At 39.7% G+C, this 21,438-nt stretch overlaps 1 protein-coding gene across 1 annotated transcript; it reads right to left on the bottom strand.

The window, feature by feature from the left end:
- Positions 1-1,395: 1,395 nt before the first annotated feature.
- Positions 1,396-16,627, bottom strand: PLRG1 (pleiotropic regulator 1). Its single transcript, XM_030947906.1, has 15 exons — positions 16,557-16,627; positions 14,749-14,855; positions 14,378-14,520; positions 13,259-13,312; positions 11,926-12,019; positions 11,432-11,522; positions 11,134-11,235; positions 10,162-10,254; positions 9,669-9,818; positions 9,459-9,560; positions 8,841-8,943; positions 8,152-8,260; positions 6,523-6,662; positions 5,329-5,522; positions 1,396-4,331 (listed from the first exon to the last, which is right to left on the bottom strand). The coding sequence occupies exons 1-15, from the start codon at positions 16,563-16,565 to the stop codon at positions 4,272-4,274; spliced, it is 1,551 nt and encodes a 516-aa protein (XP_030803766.1). The 5' UTR covers positions 16,566-16,627; the 3' UTR covers positions 1,396-4,271.
- Positions 16,628-21,438: the final 4,811 nt, after the last annotated feature.

The raw sequence follows: 21,438 nt of genomic DNA, 5'->3' as shown, positions 1-21,438 counted from the left end.
CACTGAATTTTCTGTAGTATACCGAGTTATAATTTGGAGCATGAGGGCACTGGAACATGCAGATACATACAATACCTGCACTTTTCAGAAATGCATTTATAACTTGCTGTAAAAAGATTTATTTGTATCAAGGTGCCGACATTTTCATTTTCACCATTGGCTGCACCCACATTAACACACTCTTGCTCCTCCATTCTTCCATTTATACTCATCTAATCCAGAAATGCCTCCTCTACTCCAGTCTGCCAGGTAAATATAGTAAGTTTTCAAATATTTCCTTTCAGACGTAATAGCTCTAGTCTCCTTTAGTCTTAATTCTTCCACCATCCTTTTCACCTCACTGAGAGGTTTCAGTTAATTACAGTTTCTCATCTGGTCTCTGCGAAGTCTTATTTTTCTCTATGTGCAGCCTTTGGTTCTCATAATTCACACTGATGCTGCACTGACTCTCCCTTGTCTGAAGGACTTAACCCTTCGTCCCTTCTCTTAGTGATGCATCATCTGGGGAAAAAAACCCAACATTTGCAGCATCTAAAAACTCAAGAACTATTATTGGAGCAGAAAGAGTAAAGCTGACACGTCTTGCAGACATGCTCTCCCTAAAAAATAAAGCAAAGGCTGCAAAAACACATTGGCAGAAATGAGCATTTCACACATTACCTGCAATTCTCAAACACAGGAGGGAAGGTGTGCAGGATTTTGAAGAAAAAAAACCCCAGCACAATACAAATTTCCCAAGCATTTTCAACTACAGTTTTCTTGTCGGTGATTTCAACCTTCCTTGCAAGGAGACATTTAGCAGATTTACCTAATAGACATTTAGCTCAATTATTTTACTGCTGAGGTCTAATTTGCAGGTGAGTGCCTCCAATTAATCCATGCTTTAGATACAAGTTTGGGGCTTGTGTACTCATTATATTCAAACAAAAACATAAAGGAAGGTTAACAAAACCCTGGTGCTAAGATGCACCTGAAAGAAGTTAACATGTTACTGACTTGAGCAACACAATTAAATGTTACAAAATCTATCCCACGCAGATTCAAGACAAGCAGCAACAGGAAGACAGTAACACATAAGGGATAATCCTGCCACAAAACTCTCACCCAGAACTCATACTTAACTCCAGAGGTGTTTCTGTGTTTTATAAAAAACACGCTAGAGAAAATGCATGAACAATTCTGTATCTGTTTTGCTAATCCTTTCATGCAGACAGGAAGCTCTGCATAAAACAGCAATCAATAGTTTCTCACTTCCCATTACAGCTGATGTGCAAAAATGTTGGTACTGTGCTATGGGAAACAGTCCACGTCAATACTGAATTACTTTCACTTCAATACAGATGTTTTTTGCTGTTCTTACTATAAAAACCTTAATGGAAAAAAGACATGAATTCATATTGTATGGAAGGTTTTATTGATTGCTAAATTGCTGTCACTTACATCAGGTATAGCACTTTCATTCCTATCCAACAAAACTAAAAAGAAGCTGCTGTTAGACACTTGTTTCTGTGAGCCTTTCAGCTGCCACATACATATTGTTCTGCACAACTCTCATGCTGCCAGCAACACAACAGCATTGTAGCTGCACAGCTTACACTGTACGCCTCAGTATAAGCTAAGAGTCATCTGAAAATTCATCACTTTTATCAGTTACACTTTTTTATTTTACAAACAAAACCCATTTCCTCACTTCTCTGCAATTTTATACACAGTATAAAACAAATCTCAGGGTTTGTGGTAGAAATTATTTGAGCCTATACAGAAGACAACATCAAATTTTATGAAATTAAGTACAGTAATTATTTTCTGCAATTAGACTCCCATTCAAGATTACTTAAACTGACATTGCACTGTGACCCTTTCCAGAAGCATGGATAATCCATCCAGTAGATCAGATCCTCCTCTTTTGCTTCACCTTATGACTGACATGGACAAATCTAATGTCACTGTGTATCCTACATGATCAAGCCTATGTGTGTCACAGCGGACTATCCAGGTTTACTCGGCACCAGAGAAGTACTTTGATGAAATCTGATAATCCTGATGCACCATAAACAATACTTACATAAAAACATGTGATGATATTCACATTACTGTCAAGGGGGAGAAAAAACTGCTGGGAAGGAAACAAACAAGTCAATCAAATGTTCAAGAATACACTTTAAAAAAAATAAAAATAATCATGCTTAGAACTGGGGCAGCCTATCCCAGGGCCAAAAAGGAAACATTATCCCATGTAATAGTGCACGGCCTTTAATGTATAAACAAAATCTTTACTGAGGGCACAAAAAAAAAAAAATGCTCTCATAACCACTGTCCCAAGATATCAGATTCCTGCAGAAGTCCAGAGAAGAAACACAGGTTCTTAAGGAGACTTTCTGATCTCTCTTCAAAATAATAAAGAATAAAATAAATGCAGTTTCTTAAGTAAAGTGCCAGTATAGAAAAAACGTGCTAGAAATGTGGCCCATAGCTAGTTATTTCTCCTTCCTCATTCCAAATTATCAAAAAAAAAAAAAAAACCCAAAAAAAAAAAGAAAAAAAGACACTTCTTAAAAAAACACCAAAACAAAATGGAACAAAAAAAATCCTCAGCAATCCCACCTCTTTTCAAGTTGTTTCTCTCTGCTCTGGTTTCGTAAATAGGATTTCACTGTGAGCAAAAAAAATCTGCATAACACCAATAATACCCTGATTTCTGGAATGAAGCATTAGTAGCTGTATACATGCATAATCCACAATCTGGATTTTTAACTGTTATATTAGTTAACATGGAAAGAACTGTAATTAAGATCCAGAAAAGTTTGAATTACCATTCAAATAAAAGATGCTTAATCCAACTCATCAAAATTTCCCCTTCCTATTTTGTGAAGTTGCTTCTGATAGTAGCTGTCAACTAAAATTCAGTTATTTATGCAGCCTGGACTCCCTTAAAATGACATTGTCAAACATTCCGATTATAAATACAAGACCTCCTATGTATCATAAAAAAGACAAAAATTGTCATAATATAAACAACATGTAATTTTACTAGCTTTTTGTAAATTACATTGCAAATAATTCACTTCTCTAACACAAATCCTAGATTTGAAAGAAGTCAAACTGCTAGAGAGTAGAAATAATTCTTGTAAATTGCTTGACATCAATGCTTGATATCAGTGAGGCCACAGAGTAATTCTCTAGCCAATGCAGTTACTAACACATGCCAATGTGGCTATTAACACTGCTAGCAAACTTGCCAATAACAGAATGGCCAGATGACAATGATTTTCTCCACTGCCCTGTGAAGAGAAAGTATTTTAGAGCAGCACAGACATCACAGATAGCAGTAGCAAAGAGGTTTACATGTTTACTGCTTCTTATGTGACCATTTGAGAACCAATGAAAGATTTGTCCCTCCAGAAGTACAAACTACCTTTCAGTAACAGTTTATTTTAAATTCCTTCCTAAGATTGTGGGAAGACAGCAACCTGTAAAACAAGGTTTAAATGAGTTAAGAGCTTTTCCTCTAGCTGAGTTTTAAAAGTTCACTGCACTCTACTGTCATATATGCTTTAGATAACCGGAAAAAGCAAACAGTCCATCTACAAAGAAAGTCAGCTGGTCCTGCCAACAAAGTGCTTTGACAGCAGTCCTTGCTACAGAAGGCCCACTCTGAAATAACTAAGTGAAGATGAGTCCTTCCATTTGAACACTTTCCTGGGGAAAGATACACTCTGAAGATCCATTTCCTTCAATAACACAGCACCTGCAATGCTCAGTGGCTGTGTTTATAAAGCAAACTACCTTATCATTGTGTTGTCCTGCTTGTTTGTAAATTACTCAGTAACTCTAATTTAGTATAGACTTAGCCTATGTACAACAAACAATATTGGTCTAAAATCTGAAAGTGTCCCCAAGTAACTTCCAGAAGATGACTTCTATGCATAAATTTGTGATTAACTTTTGAGGTCAAGCAAGGGTGTTTCAGACAACCTACCTCATCAAAATATTTGTATAACAATCTATTGGGTGTAAGCCTAAAAAAATAACTACCTGCACACCTATCTTTTTCATGAACCATACATGCTCCACAAAGTTAAGATTCAACTGGTTTGCTGGAATCGCAACAAAAAAAGACAAAAGGAAAGAGAAATAAAATTTATTATAAAACATGTTGAAATAGCAATGACTTAGCTGACTTCTTGCTCTGCTGTTCTAGGTAGAACAAAATCTGACTGAATGCTCTCAGGAAAGCCAAAACAAAATTACAGAAGCAGTATGTTGTCACATTAAAATCGCTTTCTCTTGATAATTTCTGGTTTCCAGCTGACAGGATGTGTTTCTTCAGTCTAAAGAAAAAAAAATAATCTCGTAAGGATTATTTTAAACTTAAAACTCACCTATAATTGAGGTTTACTTTAAAATGCTATTTATGAAGTATATGTACTCTATTTCATATGTAGCATTATTAATACCTAATCTACAATGTATTTAATTTACCCAAATTAAATTTTCTATCATCTCACTGTCTGAAGTACATAGCAATACTTTTTCTGTACTTGTCTTTTTTCCAGCAAGGAAAATGATCAGGTTACCAGTGGCATTTCCAAAACAACACTGTGGTTATCAAAGCACATGAGCAGAAGCTGCCAGTGACAGGCCTTCCAGACATATCTACATCAGTATTGGTAGATGTCATGGAGTGTATTTTGCCCAACTTCAAAACTGATAAAAAATTCCTGATTCTTTATATCTAAGAGTTACTCCTAGTCTAATTCAGTGCAAAATTCCAAGGTTTAATAAAAATTCTTATATTCTTTATATTGAAGACATACACTGATAAACTATACAATCATCTGTTGTCTTCTCCCCTGGTAAATCAATTCATATTTTAGAATAACAGTTTGAAAATAAGCTCTTGACTCTAAATTCTAAAAACTGTCAAGGCCAACAACTAATCCAGATCATATAAATAAGTACAATAAACCTTAAAAGAGCAATCCTTTTGCTGATTCCCATGTCATTACCTATACAAGCCCACACAGTTCTTCACTGGGTTCAAAACCCAATGTACATGACTGTATTCGGATTTCTCCAAACTTCACCAAAAAGGCCTTTTACAGAAGAGTTCACAGACCTGACACTTATTTGTACTGCAGCATGCAGCAATAATTAGGAATGCAGAAATTAGCTACTATCCTGTTAATGCTAATACAGAGATTTCTTTCAAAATTCAACAAAATGGATTACATAAGTCTGAACATGTCCCCTGCGGATATGTGCGGATATATTTGTATGAATTTTTCTGATTTTATGAAAATACTTTAAAAAGACACTTTGACATACCGCAGTATCATCTTCTTTATATACTTTTATGGTTTTATCAGCTTCAGCCGTTAGCAATCTGCTTTCTGACTGGTCAAAAACACAAGCAAATATTCCTGATTCACTGTCCAAAGAACCCGGCTGTACAGCTGCATGTACTCTTTGGAAATTGTATCCAGTTCTCCAGTCCCAAAGGTGCATAGTGCCATTATCAGCTACAACAAACAAACAAACCAGTTAATTTCATCAGTTTTCTAAAGCCAGCATCATGAACAACTAGTAAATACATCAGGAATACATCATACTACATTCATGTAGAATAGCTCAGTACACCCTGTAAGTTTTCCTATTTTCTGCTGTTTTCCTTCCTCAGAATCTCATCCAGATTTTCATCAGATAACCCAGAGAGATGATACACTACATCACAGGGTAATTGCACAAGTTGCATTGGAGGCACAGTAAGGATGGGTATTCTGAAAACCAAGCTCCCTGCTCAGTAGCTCCACTGAAGCTGAATGAGGAGGCATCATCCTCCCAAAGAGACTACGACATTAAGGACTTAATGCAAAGTAGGTTTAATGTTTGCAGAGATTTTATTCCAAATCCAGTTTAAACCACCTCCAGTATTGCTGCTACTGGCATCAGCTACAGGGCATTCACAGCAATCTGAACTCTCTATACAGAAGGATGCTCTCAGAAAATTTTTCAGTTACAAAACTCAACACCGGTCGCAGACATCTTTTATAAAAAATCCTTTCCTTAGGATTTTTCATAAAAGATGTCTGTGACAAACACCCTTCAAAAGCATTATCTAGCCAAACAGATCTATTAAAAATTAAACTTCTCCACAGCTGCCAGCTAGACTAGAAATCCAGATGTTCCAAGAAGGGTGTTTCTACAGTAGACAACTCCAAGGTAAAATCAACTTATTTTGAATCAGCATCACCTTCTCTAGGTGCTGCTGTAGATAGCATTAGGATGTAAAGGGGAGAATTGATACTCAAATCTTAACTTTTAAAAGTCGCAATTAATATCAGTAAAATTATAATTTTTTTATGTGGAGAAGGTGTTTTTTAAGACTCAGCAACTACTAAATGAAATGGTGTCCTGCAGCAGGCATAGGTAAAGCAGAGCTCCATGAGCATGTCTGCCCTAAGGACCTCCAGCCATATGTACATAGGGGAGAGGAAAGGAATGTGTATTTCTCATTTTTACCTCCTGAGACCAGAACACCATCGGAATTTACAGCCAGTGTGTTTATAATAGCATTGTGACCAGAGAGATTCTGGATGAAGTTTCCATCTGGGAATTTCCACTGCTTAATATTATCTGGAGAACCAGATGCAAATGTGTAACTGAAAGAAAATAAACAAAGTATATTAAAGCTCAAAATAGCTGTAGTGAGAGCAAATGTCCTTCACTAAACCTACTGCTAAATGCTAGTTGCAAAATTACTTAATATTAAAACTGCTTTTCTGACATGTTTACTTCACATGAAATTAAGCAACTTTATGAAGTCATGAATTACCTACTCCTACCGTTTTCTTTCCGCTTCATAAACTAAACTTTATAACATCCTGTATGCCATAGGATTTCATATGCAAACAAATATTTGAAATGAACATTAAGTTCTTTTCAGTTGTTGTTCTGGGAAATTTTCAGGTATCAGGGCATCACCAGCAAAGGTAACAGGATAAAAAGGCAACAAACCCCAAGCATAGGCTAATGCCTAGTCTTCCAAAATTACGTAAGCTAGGAAAAAGCCCTGCAAAAATGTAACTAAGAAAGATGATTTTTTCCACTGAGTCACCCCAAAACAAAAATTTCCTTCATTTTAACATGTGCAAGCAGTTACATGGTTATTTGGGTAGGACATACAAAAGCCTGTAAGAATACTTTCATTTGCCACAATATCCAGAGAATTTGCTGTCTATTTAAAAGATACCACAAATAAAAAAGTTGAGTATTACGAGAAAATACCACAACACTAAAAAAAATAGAAATACTGAACTGTAGACTGACAGTTGCTACCATTTGACAAGAACACTTCTAGTTTATTTTCAGAAAGGTATTATCAATGAAGTTGAACCCTGAATTCCTTTTTTTTTCAGAATGTAAGTAAAATAGAGGCTTTTTCTGTAGCTAACAGGCTACATAATTTTTCAGGCACACACTGGAACAGAGTTTATTCATATCAAAGATGCTGAATTTCTGATAGAAATGACAGAATGTAATGTTAAAATATTAAAAGCACAGAAGTAGTGTCTACTGTGTTAATGAGGATCCAAACAGGCAACTGTTGTGCATCAAAATACAGCATCTAAATTCAGAGCACTTCCAAGAACAACTGCTTCAAAGCTTCAATTCTCACATTGAGTTTTTTTTAAGGCCAGTTAGATTGAAATGTCTTGTGCAGTGAACCACATATTCAAAAGAAAGACCACTCTATTAATCACTGTCTCCTTTAGCATTAATCACATGTGTGCATTGGCCCATTACAAAACTACTGCAATTCCTGCTCACAACCATTCAGTTACGTATTTATTATTAGCCTTATGAGCACTGTATCACTGAATTTTAAGGACTGAATGAAAGGCACACACATAAGCAACTCTGTGGGATATAAGGCATTCTCAGGATTGCTAATGTACACCAAAGCCAATACTAGGGAAGCACAATCAGTGCAGTAAAATGTATCTGATAATTGATATGTACATTTTTGCATCATCCTAAGTGCATTAGTTTCTCACATTATTATGCTCTACCATTCTAGCTCATCATTCACATTTGCTCTCTTCAATTCTCAAAAAACTGTGAAAGTGTAACAGAATAATAAAAACTTACTGTCTTGGATGTAGCACTACTGCTCTTACAGATTTCTTGTGATTTGTTAAAGTAACACGAGTTTTTCCTGCCACCAAGTCCCACAGCCGTATGGTAGTATCATGACTGCCTACAATGAGAAGAAAATTTTAAAAAAATCACCTTGATTTTATCATAATCATTACTTTGCTAAGGCAGTCAGAATGATGTGAGAGAGATAAATACTGTGCTAATGCCACCTCAGATGAAGAAGATGCCAGGTTGCAAAAGTATTTTTATTCAGTTTTAAGAAGTGTCCAGTTTTGCAGGCTAACTTTAAGAAGTTACACTGCAAAGCTTAATTCTGACATAATGGGAAAGAAGATGAACACTTAAACCACAGTACTGGACACTCCTGAACTGAAATAGGGAGAACTGAAATATCACAGAAAATGCAAGTTTCAATACATAATATAACACAAATGTAAACACCAGAAAAAAAAGGAAGTGCAGAAAAGCATTCAAACAGTGCACAGCCATATTTGCTTAAACATACCATTAATAGTATGTAATAACCATTGCATGGCCCATTTTCAACAGAAACTAGTACAAGATTTGCACAAATTAACCAAGATAACATTATGAACATCGTACAAATACATTCACCATTACTGAACAAATACATTCACCATTAGGTTTTTCAATCATGTTACAAACCACATCTACTATACCTGTAATAATTTGTGGTTCTGCAGCTTGGCACTTCACAGTTGCTACTGCATTTGTGTGCCCTGACAGTGTGTGCACACTGGCTTTTGTCCTTACATCCCAGATCTATGAAATCACAGCAAATATGTCAGAGGTCAGTAACAGGTGCTTATTCAATGTATTTTAGGCACTGTCATTGATTACATAATTTCCTTGCCACAGCCTTACAGATTAAAAAACGTATTTACATTAGGTGGTATTTTTCACCCAACCATTTATTGCAGAACTGCCTCAGCTGGCAAATTTCAAGGGGAGCAGGAACCTCCCAGTGAACTTCCAGGCATATGGATAATGTTTACTGGAGCCACCATAATCCCATACCACCTTCTAAATACTAAGCAATCCTATGTATATTATGTAGTCTACCTACTAAATTAAGAAATAAAACATTATCCTGAAGTGACACGGCATGTTCATGCATTTGGGCTTCAATTTTATCATAAATATAAGACAAAGCTAACACAGATCATCTTAGTATTTCATCTAAATTGATGACAACTTTTGCTAAGTGCTCATTTTTACAAATGAAGATACTGAAATATACACATCAAGATGTTTAAACACAACAATGCTATACTTACTCGTGCTGTTGAATCCCTGCTGCATGTCACCAGCACATCTATTGTTGGATGCAAGTCTAAGCCATAAACAGCACTTAGATGACCATGGTAATGTCTGATAACCTAGATGAATAAAAACCACGCAAACTAATAATTGAAAGAATATTCTAAATGCTTTGATTTTTGTATTTGCTACTACTAATTCCTTCAATCAAAGAAACTGCAGCTTACCTTATTGTATTCAAGATCCCAGCATTTCACTTGTTTGTCTTCTCCACAAGAAAAGAGGTATGGACTTCTTGCACTTACTATCACCCCGCGTACGGTACTGATGTGTCCCGTCAAAGACAATTTCAATTTGCCACTAGCAAGGTCCCAGATCTGCACCAAAATAGGTATTTTAAGGAATAAGCTACACAGTGAAGCTGGGTAAACAGCCCAGATGTAACTGATCCTGCTGCAATGTAAGTTAAAAACACAGTCACATAAACACTTGCTCTCCAGATACTACCATGTAATAAATGAAATCTCAAGGAAAGAACTAGACCTACTCCACAAATCCTTTATGACAAGGTAACAAAAGAAAAAATGTTCTGCAGTTCATTATTCCGCAAACAGCAAACAAGAAATTGTTTCCAAGGGCAGGAAACATTTTTAAATAAAAAGTGAATTAAAAAAACCCACCCCCTGCAAACTTTGTCAGTCATTTCTTCCAAGCTCTTACCTTTATGGTTCTGTCAGCAGAGCCAGTAACAAACCACTGATTTCCTGGCTCTACTGCAATACATCTCACCCAGCCCAGATGACCACTGATAACCTTCACAAAGAACAAAAAAAAATTTGTATCACAAATAATACATCTTTTGATGTAATTTTCCTCCTCCAACACTGAAATTTGCTAGTATTTACCAAGAAAAGTCAAATGTGAAATCAGGTCTGAAGACAGCTTGATTTCTACTTAAAGAGAAAACTAGAAATTTACATACACCAGACTTGGGGAAGCTGCAATAGGTAAAGACCTTGTTTGTATAAGCAACTTTTTCACATACTTTGGGAGTCATAACACTGTGGCTCAACACTTGAATTGTTGCAGAGAAAGACTGTATTTGAGCAGATTCGTTCTGCTGCTGTACAGTGCTTATACAAAGAACAATTATAAAAACACTGGCTATTAAATCACATTTCTATATAATAACCTCTTAAAGCACACCATCACCTTCTTTTCCCCAAAACAGGGGTAATATGAGAATTGGACACTTTCCAATAACAAAATAATGGAGCCTAATCTTACAAGAAATACTCTGCCAACATATGCTTTGCTTTCAGCAGCCCATTTCTCTAAATTCTCCAAAGTCATTCAGCTAAAATCAAACCCCATAACTAGTTTCACTCGATGTCATGTTTCAGGTACTGTCATACGGCTCATTTCAAAAGACTTAAAACACAACGAAGCTTCTTAGGCAGAAATACAGCATACCTTCCACCAAATTTATCATAACACAGCTACAAGAGTAAAAGAGAGGTTGAGAGAGAGATTGTGTGTATACATAACTTAGTTGTGATCACTTTTTGATCAGATTTTTAAATCATATTTGATTATATTTTTGTGAATGAGAACAAAAATTATGATTTGAGGTCTTACATAGAGTATGTTTACTTTTATATGCACATTCATGTAATGTAATTTCTAACTTACTCTGTACAGTTTCCAAGGTGGATGCCATTGAGGTTTGGGCATGGTTGGAGCCTTCTTTGGCATTAATGCAGAATTTTTGTTTCCACCAGCTTCCACCATAGCCTGCAAGTTAAAAGAAGGGTTACTCTTCTGGTTTGTAGCTTATCTCTTTGTCCAAAGCCTAAAACTTTCTCATTCTGCCTTCTCAATACTGATTACATTTAGTCAGTCAGGAGATCTCCAGACAACACACACACGGATCCAGAAGCAATCTGGTCAACACCATGTACTGTTCAAGTTTGATGTGCAACAGACTCACCACAGCCATGCCAGGAGGCTGGGAACGCTCAGACATTCCAGCATGCCTGTAAATGTCACCCACACCAGCAGCTGTCCGGTTTGCATCCAGCCTGAGGGGAGTGAAAATGGTTCATGAGTTGCAACTGACTTTCTCCTGCCACGTGATAAGGCATCACAGGGCTGCACCCAGCTGAGCGCTATACACCTCTCAGGATGGAGAGTCCACAACCTCTCCTGGCACCCTGTCCAGGACCTGACCACTCCAAAGTACAGATACCACAAAGCTTCACATTCTTCTCTTCTAACTAAACAAAGTTTCCCTTGTCCCAACTTCCACCCACTGCCTCTCATGACAATATAAAATAAAAAGCATACAGTAAAACAATGCCTGTCCACACTAAAGCAGTTCCTTTAAGAATATTCTAATTACTCCAAGTAGCTCTTATCCCAGCTTCAGTGATTTGCCTTGCAATTCCCATAGATAACAGCGTCAATGAGGTAACACAGCAGTACCTGGACTGGGAAGCAGGAAGTGCTACAGCTAAGGACTGTGCTGCAGATTCACTTGGCATCCTCTGGACTTTAGTATCTGCTGTCAAAGCCACACCTTAAAAAAAAAACCACATCAGAAACAAAGACAACTCCTTTAAACAGGAACTCAAAAGTGTATTATACAAACAGATATATACACATACACCTGCAAACGAGAGCCTGACACACCTGTAATATAAACTCTCATCCTTCAATAACATTTTCACATCCAATTCAAATCTACTGAAATCTTTATTTTGGCAGAAATCCTTTCCATCTTGATCTACTACACATGTGAGCATAAAATTTGTAGAGTATAAAACAGTTTGTCAGTGGAAACAACGAAAAAGTCTAATTAGGAGCAGTATCCATCTTTATATTCAGCTTTAACTGCTATGGAAATCCAAACATCACAGAAATAAACATGATCTTGTGAAGCATTTCCTAACTTAGGCCCTTTAGTACAATTTATAATCCATTCCTATGCGGTGGCATACGCATATGCGGTTTGGCATCACACAGCGGTGCCAGAACTACAGAAGGTTTAGTCCTACTGAAGTGAGAATTTCAGGCTACATCTGCAGATTTTTAACCTTATCTCAAGAACAGCAGATATCGTCTAAAAAAAAATTAACAACTCTTTGTAAAGTACAGTTTTGGCACAGACTGGTGAATTTAACTCATTCCTTATTTCTTTTCCTAACCAAACTTCTGTCAGTTGACAACAAACTCAGTATTTGGGCAAAATATTCAGGTTAAAACAAGAAACAGCAAAGAAAGAAATCTGATTTTCAACCCTGATATAAATGATTCTATTAAAAAAACACTAAACTTAAGGAAGCCACTGTGAGCAATTCTTGTCCCCACAGTTAGAAGCAACTATGCCTGTTTTTTTAATGGTTGAGGGTCCACTGAACACTCTTTTCTGTTAAGTTATAAATCAAGACAATAGATTTTCCACTATACTCATAATAAACACAATAAAAGACCAACAGCTAAAACTAAGCTCTTCCAAGAACACAGAAGGATCCATCAGTAACAGTGGCAATGAGCAATGGCCAATATAACAACATAGAAACATAACCCTTACAAGCACAAGCAAAAGACACTAAAATTATTACACACTCAAGTCTCTTCCAGAGCAAGGTGGTGAAACCTGCACCTTTCTGCTCTGGAGATGAAAAGCAGGCAACGTTCCACTACTGTTAAGTATGGATTCACATCAAAAGGAAGCCTGTTCCTGCTGGGATGAAGGACATCTTGTTCATACACGAACCCAAAAAATCCATACAAACACTTGCAAAATTTTACTTACCAGGCCCAGATGGGTATGGGTGAGTACCAGTCACCATATACTCAACTTCTTGCCCTAAAGAGCAAGACAATGTTGTATGAAAAATTACATTTTATACTGCACTGCAAACAATGCACTCGAACAGCAAATAGAGGAAAAGAGAGCAGATCATACACAGCAGAAGAAACCAGTAATCACCTCTAATGTACTTAGACATTTCTCATTTTCATTAATTTAATTTGTTCTGGTTATTTCTATTTTAGAAAACACAACTCTAAAAATTAATTAATTTGAATGGTGAAACTACCCGTTATCAAGTGGACTCAAGAAAAAAAAATCTTCATACTGCCTTTGAAGGAGATATCATGTCTACGAAGAGCATGGGTAAGCTAGTCAGTTGGTTGTCTGTGCTGTCAGAATTGAAAAAGGTTCTTTTCTTCTTAAAAGATTTTTCATTCTCTCTCAACGTGTTTCACTTCCACAACACTTCCAAATAAAGCACCTTGGGCAGACCCTCAGTATCAACTGAATATCAACTACCTCAAATAAAACGAGGCAGCAATTTTAGAAAATAAATTTTCATAGGAGATCTAACTAATACATACAAATTTTATATCACAAAACATACATTGAAAAAAAAACAACAGATTTGAAATAAAGCGTTTTCTGCTTTAAAAATTGCACAGCTAAAAGACTGTAAATATACTATGAAACAAAACTAAAATAACAAAAAAACCACCCCAAACAAAAAAGAACACACAAAATTACCGAAACAAACAAAAGTCAACAAAAGAGCATGTCCTTAATCATCATGAACTTGCAAACACAAGGAATACATTACTCAACTCTAACACCTACGTACAGCACACACTAACATTACCAAAAATTACTCTTTTCAACAACTAATCACTATTAAAAAATCCACAGCACCCAATAACTGCTTTGTTAAAAGCAGCTTTCCTCTTTTTCTGAATCACTTACCTTCTCTGGACCCTAGAAAGAACAATACCAAGCAAAAAAGGTTTTTTTGATATCTGTATTTATCTCCAGTGGATTAACACTGGACTGCATTCTGCAGATTTTACATCAGTGAGACTGTGATGAAAGGAAGGACAAATATAGCCCTAAGGGCAAACTAACCTTGATTTCCAGAGTACTGTTTGTGTCCATAGGGATCCCCGGTGTTGGGGCCTCCCTTCTCCCTCAGGTTCTCCTTGAGCGTGGGCATGTGCAGCACTGAGCCGTACTCCGTGCGCAGCTTGACTGCCATCTTCACCTTGTGGCTGTGCAAGAGGAAAGCAAAACCCTCACTGAACCCCAGTCTCTGAACTGCTAACAAGTTCTGAAATACTGTACAGAGCATGTCATAAAACTTACTCTACAACTCTAATATTTCTCTCCCCTCAAAATTACACTGTTGACATTACAGAAACATCTGAATTTCTGACTTGAGTCAGAAATTGACAATCACTGACAGAGTTTAAAACTCCACTGAGTGCAGCAGCACTTACCTTTCTTCATCCAATGGGATAGGCTTGGCATTATCAGCTACAAACATGTCATGGGTTCTCTTCAAAGACCTGAACACAAGTGTGTGCACAGAATGCTTTTGGACTTCCTAAAATAAAGAGCATTTAAATAAGTTTGACCATATTGAAATGAGAAACGGAACACTGAAACATAAATTGAACTGAGTAGCAATTACAAATCTCAGTTCTATGACATGTAACCATTCGGTTCCCAAAAGACACTAATCTTCTTGGAAACTAAAAACTTAAGTCATTATGTCAGTTGTTTATTCAAAACTATATTCTATTCCCTGAAAACTTACAAGACTTTGAAAAGCAAGCCAAAAACTTTTATCAAACTTTCTGCACTGCTATCTACACAACAAATCCATGAGTATAGAAGTTTTATCCCAGGTCCTCCCCAGTTCTGTTTTTATATGTGGGCAATAAAGAACTCAATTCTGGAAAAAAAAAACCCTGTAAATTTTCCTTCACTACCACTGCAAAAAGAACATAAGCCATCATGAATTTCTGTGCACAGTACCACTTCATGTTAACATGGCTTATTACCACCCAACAACAGCAGCTGCTGACACCACAACTGGAGTAGGTACCACCATGTCTCCCCAACAGGGAAGAAACTTCTGCAAGTAATTTTTGACAGATGGTTTTCTGTAAAAAAATAGCTCATGGTGTTGCATCTGGCAGCAGTTGTTGCACTTTCTTCTATAACCCTGACAACCCCACGTGCCTTCAGAAGTGCATGAAATTCACCCCACAGTAAAGACTCTACAACCTATAAAACCAGTGGCCTTCTCCACAGCTGTGCTCCCAAGCCCTCACAAAAGAACCCTGAGGTTTCCCTTATGGGCTAACAGAGTCAGTGGCTCTCTGGTGGTAAAACACCCCAGCATCAGTTCCCCACAATCACAGAATGTGCTGAGCTGGAAGTGGCTCACAAGGATCATTGAGTCCTGGCCCTGCACAGGACACCCCAAGAGTCACATCCTGTGCCCAACAGCATTGTCCAAATGTACATTGAGCTCTGTCAGCCTTGCTGCTGTGACCACTTCCCTGGGGAGCCTGTTCGAGCGCCCAAACACCCTCTGGGTGAAAAACCTTTTCCTAATATCCAATCTAAACCTCCCCTGACACAACTTCAGGCCATTCCCTTGGATCCTGTCACTGATCACTAGACAGATCAGATCAGAGCCTGCTCCTCTGCTTCCCTCTCATGAGGAAGCTGTAAACTGAAATGAGGTTTCCCTTCACTCTCTTCTCCAGTTTGAATATGGTAAGTGACCTCATCCATTCCTCATAAGGTTCTCCCTCTAGACCATTCATCTCCATATCCTTTATACCTTTTTCTGATACTGTGGTACTCAAAACAGTACCCAGCACTCGAGGTGAGGCCGCCCCAGAGCAGAGCGGAGCGGACAATCCCCTCTCCTGACGGGCTGGCGATGCTGTGCCTGTTGCCTGTCAGCACCAATTCCGCATTCGGCACAAGTCTGGCAAAGCAAACCCGCTGCTCACTCCCGCCCCAGACACGCACACTTCGATCACCGCACCCGCTGCGTTCTGCGGGCACCTCGCAGTCCCGGGCCGAACCGGGCGGGGGACCGCAGACGGAGGGGCCGCCACGGACCATCCCCACAGCGGCCTTTCCCACTAGGGGGACAGCGAGGGGGGCGGGGGCGCGGCGGCGCTTCTCCCGCCCGGCCCCGACCCGTTCCCGCTCCCTGGTCTAGCCCAGAGCGCCTCAAGGGCGCGACAGAGTGAACGCGCGGGGCCGCTCCCCCGTCCCTCACCTCCGCCATGGCGCCGCCGAACTCCCCCCGCCGCGGCCGCTATGGAGCCACTTCCGGCGCCTTCCCGCGCCGGACCGGAAGAGATGCAAAAGGGGGAAATGGACGGAGTGCCAAAGCGGAGGGGCGGGGCTTATGGCAAGCCCTCCGCTCGGTGCACGGGGGTTCGCGGGTTCGAGCCGCGGTGGCGCTGCCGGGGCCGGCGGTGCGAGTCACTTCATCAGTGTGTACAAAGATATAAAGCGGTGGTGACAGGAGAATAGAGCCAGGCTCTGCTCGGTGCTGCCGAGCAACAGGACAAGAGGCAGTGGGCAGAACCTGATGCACAGGAAGTTCCATCTGAAGATGAGGAATAACTTCTTTACTGTGGAGATGATGGTGCAGCGGCACAGAGAGGTGCAGAGTCTCCTTCACCGGAGATACTCAAGAGATCTCTGGACACAGCCCTGTGCCGCATGCTCTGGGATGGCCCTGCTTGATCCGGCAGGTGTGACCCGGTGACCTCACTCACTGCGCTCCCTCCATCCGGAGCCATCCCGGAGCCATCCCGCGGGTGCCGTGTCCCTGGCGGTGGCGGCGGGCGCAGCGCGGTGCGGGCAGCGGCCGGCAGAGGGCGGTGTGGCGCTGCGGGAGAGGCGCCGGCGCTGCCCCGCGCCCGGCCTGCGGCTGGGCCCGGGCGCTGCCCCCTCCGGGTGAGGGGGATCGGGCCTGAGCTGGGCAGTCCCGCTTGGGTCTGAAACTGTCGCACTTTGCAAATGTTTGGGGCCGTGGAGCTACAGGTTTCATGTATTGCTTTCCTCGTGAGTTGTCAAGGATAAAGCCATACAGCGTTGAAGCGCAGTGATATTGGATGTTAGCCATTACAGCTGATCTTTTGGAAAGAGTGCCTTTAGTTTGGTTCCATGGGACCTCATTTCCATGGAGAATGAAGCATGTGAACGAGCTGGCAGTCCCTGCACTTCATGGCAGAGTGTTGGCTGTGAAAGGGCAGAGGCTGTAATTCTCTTCCAAATGTACCCTGGTACTCCACCTGACATTTCGCTTCCATTCGGGAGCAGGATAACCAAATGCATCTGTGCAAATTTCAAATAGGCACCTACTTTCTCCACATATACTCATCTGCTCTTAATTCCAGGAAGTCTTGTCCTCCTGAGCAGTAGCTGGGGTCTGGCCAGCTCGTCTCTTGCAGCCACTCCTTCATGCTGCTCTTCTTTACCACTCACTCTGTCTGCTTGCCTGCATGCGTGAGCTGTGAACAGTTTACAAAACAATCTGAGCTAGAAGTAATTCAGTGCAACGTAGTTGATTCAAACTTGCTGTCTTTACTAACTACAGGACAGCATTAGCCTGGGATTATTTCTGGCACACAGCTTGTCTGCTTTACATAAATATGGTATCTTTTCTGCAGTTGGTGGCTCATTTCTGGTGGCTGCGCTGGTGGTTTGTATTTAGTAATTTAGAATACAGTAATGGAAACGTGCTTGAAGTGGCTTTGAGCCCCAGCTCCTGTTCTAGGTAGAGCTGGGGAAGATATGCCAATTACATTGTGTCAGTAGCAATGGAGAACTATTGCCAGCTCAGCTGCAAGCCAAGGCAGACAGGTTTCATGTTTAACATGTCAGCCTGTTTTGGTAGTCCCTCTGGTGAGGCTGGCAATCCCTGTTGGATTTCAGAGCTTCCCATAAAGACCAGCACAGCATCTCATGGAGGGGGAGCGTTGTCTGTTCTTGCTTAAAGTGCAACCTAGAGTGCAAACTCCAGGACAGTGTGTCAAAATGGGGCAAATCTCTATCATCCTCTTGGGCTGATGAGGTTAGACTGAAGATACACAATATTTGAAAGGAAACTTGGGGAGAGCTAGGAATTTCAAACAGGTTTATCTTTCTTTTTAAAGGTTGCACACAGAGTAGTGTGTGCCTGCTTGATCAGGATTTGATGTGTGGAAATGGTTTTAAGGGCTAGTCTCTGGCTGTCTATAGAGTTGTTTCCTTCCTATTTTCTGTTGAAAGAAATCAGACTTATTTCCACTGCCTTTTAAAGGGAAACCAAATTTGAAATATGCACTCTGGTAGCAAAATAAAAAAAAATATTTAGCAAGAAAACTTGTCTGTGCTTGTTGTTACTGTTAATAGTAGTATTCACATGGCCCTGGAGTTGCTGTAGTTTTCTAATTTTTTTACACATAAACATTCCCCTCAGAAATTTATAATCTGAACTTGTTTCCTGTTATCCTTGTAATGCTTCAGAGACTCGGAGGACAAATTAATCTTTTCAGAGATTTCAGAATGCAGTTAGAGGACAAATTTAAATTTTTTTAGAAGGTTTAGTCTAGGGTGAAATTTAGTCTTGGAACATCAATAAATCATGTCAGTGATATTAATAAAAATATGCACTTCATTAATTTTCTTTGTTACATACGGCTTCTTGATGTGTTCTTGCATGTCAGCTACAGCTGCAATTCTGGAAATAGCTAGCTATGTATTTTTTATAAGCAGTATTTCATAGAAGGTGACTAGCAAATTGGATGAACTTTCAGTGTTATATTAAAGCCAAAGGGAATAGCCCAGTCATTAATGTTGCTCCCAGAACATGGAGATAGCATTCATTATCATTTACAAGAAACCTTTGAAGTAATATTTGCTACCAGTAAAAGCAAATAAGAAAAAAGGGTGTTCATCTCAGCAGAGGTGAACATTTAAGTTCACGATATCCTTTTCATAGGATGACACTGTTACAACACTACTCGTTTAAAAGGACATTTCCAAACAAACAGCTATTTTTAAATGGAAACACTATAGCTCAATGTAAGCAAAGAAGGTTCTGTTCCCCAAGACCTCTTCTGGGGATCCATCCAGCTCTGAAGAGCCGTGATCTGGTGATCGTGGCTGTCCTGGGTCGGGGGGTTTGTGTAAAGAGGGTTGCATCACTGGCCAGCACTACAAACACAAGGCCACCAAGCAAACAGTTCCTCAAAACACACGCACACCTCTGCCAGTAAGTGCCTTTTTAGTAAAATGCTGTACAAGGGGTGTCCTGGAACACCAGCAGGTCCATGGAGTATTATTGCAGTTTCCAGCAGACATGCTGTGGTATCACCACCACGTTAGCTCTGGGAACACATTATTGCAGTTTCCAGCAGACATGCTGTGGTATCACCACCACATTAGCTCTTCTCATTAACCATGTAAATTGGAGGAGGGAGTATGAAAGAAGAGAGGTTGCTCTGTTTTTGAAGAGAGAGCTTCTTTGATACCATTTTTAGAAGAAATTTAAGCTATAGTTTTGGTCCTTCTTAAGGCTTTATTCAATCTTTATAAAGTGTCAGCCTGACTGTAATGGTTGCAAGCATGAGAGTAAAATCACATCTCATAACCAAGATGCTAATGGAGATTAACTTCTGCTGCCAAAATGCTTTCCTGTACATGTGTGTATGTTTGGCAGGGTAGCCTCCTCTGCATACCACTCCAAATTTGGACCGTTTGTGTTGATAAAAGTCCCCAGGCACAGCCTCTGCAGTGCAGACAAGGCCCTTGCTCACCAGATGGACAGTCCCACGATCCCTGCCCTGAGGTGTCTGGTCATTTGGCGCGAAGCCACCAGCCTGCTGGGGTATGACATGCATGTGTTGCTCATGGAGAATGCTCATGGAGACATCACCACCCAACTCTCCAGGGGAAGCCAATGAAAGGTACTGGAGCTGAGAGGGTCAAAGGCTGAGTTTCAAAGGGGAAATCCCATCTGAAGGCAGAATAAGCCTGGGGGGTTCCCATGATGGGGCTGTGCAGTTGGCTTGGCGGCTCCGGCACCAACCCTCGTCATCCAGTCTCCGACAGCCTCTGCACAGACACAACCAGGGCTCTCCATCAGGAGCTAAAGAGAGCTTAATGCCTGGAGGAGGACACCATAAATTACTGCAGAACATGCTGATTGTTTCAAAAGAGATTTAGCACAAATATCACTTGATATTATTAATATTTATTAAAGATTTTTGTGAATTGAACTGGGATAATTTGTGTTTCCAGCTCAGGAATAGTGAGACCTAGTTTTAGTTCCACTGTACCGCAGGGTTCTTGTAAGCCCTGGGCAAAGGTTCAAGGACTAGATCCCTTCCATCTGTAAGATGAGGGTGGCTGAACTTCCCTCAGAGGTAAATGGAGGGAAAACTTAGTTAAAGTTAGGATATTCCCAAAATCAATGATAACATCTTGGCTAGTATCCATAAGTGGTAATAACTTGTTAATTATGTCAGTTTTGGCCTTAGACAGATTTCTTAATGTCTGCAGGGAGAAGTTTGTGCTCTTCCAAATCTAACAGATTTGGTGATGTCCTCATGCAGGAGATCCAATTCAGTGGAGTTTCAGCTCCTTGAGCCATGACTGATTTAGGGCCAAACTGTTTAATAATTAAACCAGTCAGGTTAAACAGTTTTCATATTTTGCGAATCTCCATAGTTTACTAGAATTCTGACAACAGCATGAATACAGGAAAAAGCCTAAACCAATAAATGTTAGCTGTTCTTAACTTTGCTTCCTGTAAAATCCTCCTCTCCATCAAGTTATTCTTTGAAATGGAAGCTCGGATCACAGTTTGCATCCCTTCATTGGTTCAGACATTGATATGAATGACTTAAGAAAAGTGTGCTGGCTCCCATTTTAATTTAATTTAATTCAGTACATTATAGTCATTTATAATGCCCAAGAAAATCACAGGATATAAACACACTGAAATGTTAAAACTGTGCTAATATGAGAGCAGTGATATGCTTCCTATAACTTCCTATAAAACATTAGAAAGTATGTTTGAGTATTTCACTATGATTTCAGGTAACTTCATGCTGTATTCCCTTAAAAGATTATTTAAAACATTCAAATAATATTGGAAAGAT

The sequence above is a fragment of the Camarhynchus parvulus genome, chromosome 4 (genome assembly GCF_901933205.1).
Source record: "Camarhynchus parvulus chromosome 4, STF_HiC, whole genome shotgun sequence".
Taxonomy (NCBI): domain Eukaryota; kingdom Metazoa; phylum Chordata; class Aves; order Passeriformes; family Thraupidae; genus Camarhynchus; species Camarhynchus parvulus.
The sequence above is the reverse complement of the archived record's forward strand: the minus strand, read 5'-3'. Positions and strand labels throughout refer to the sequence as shown.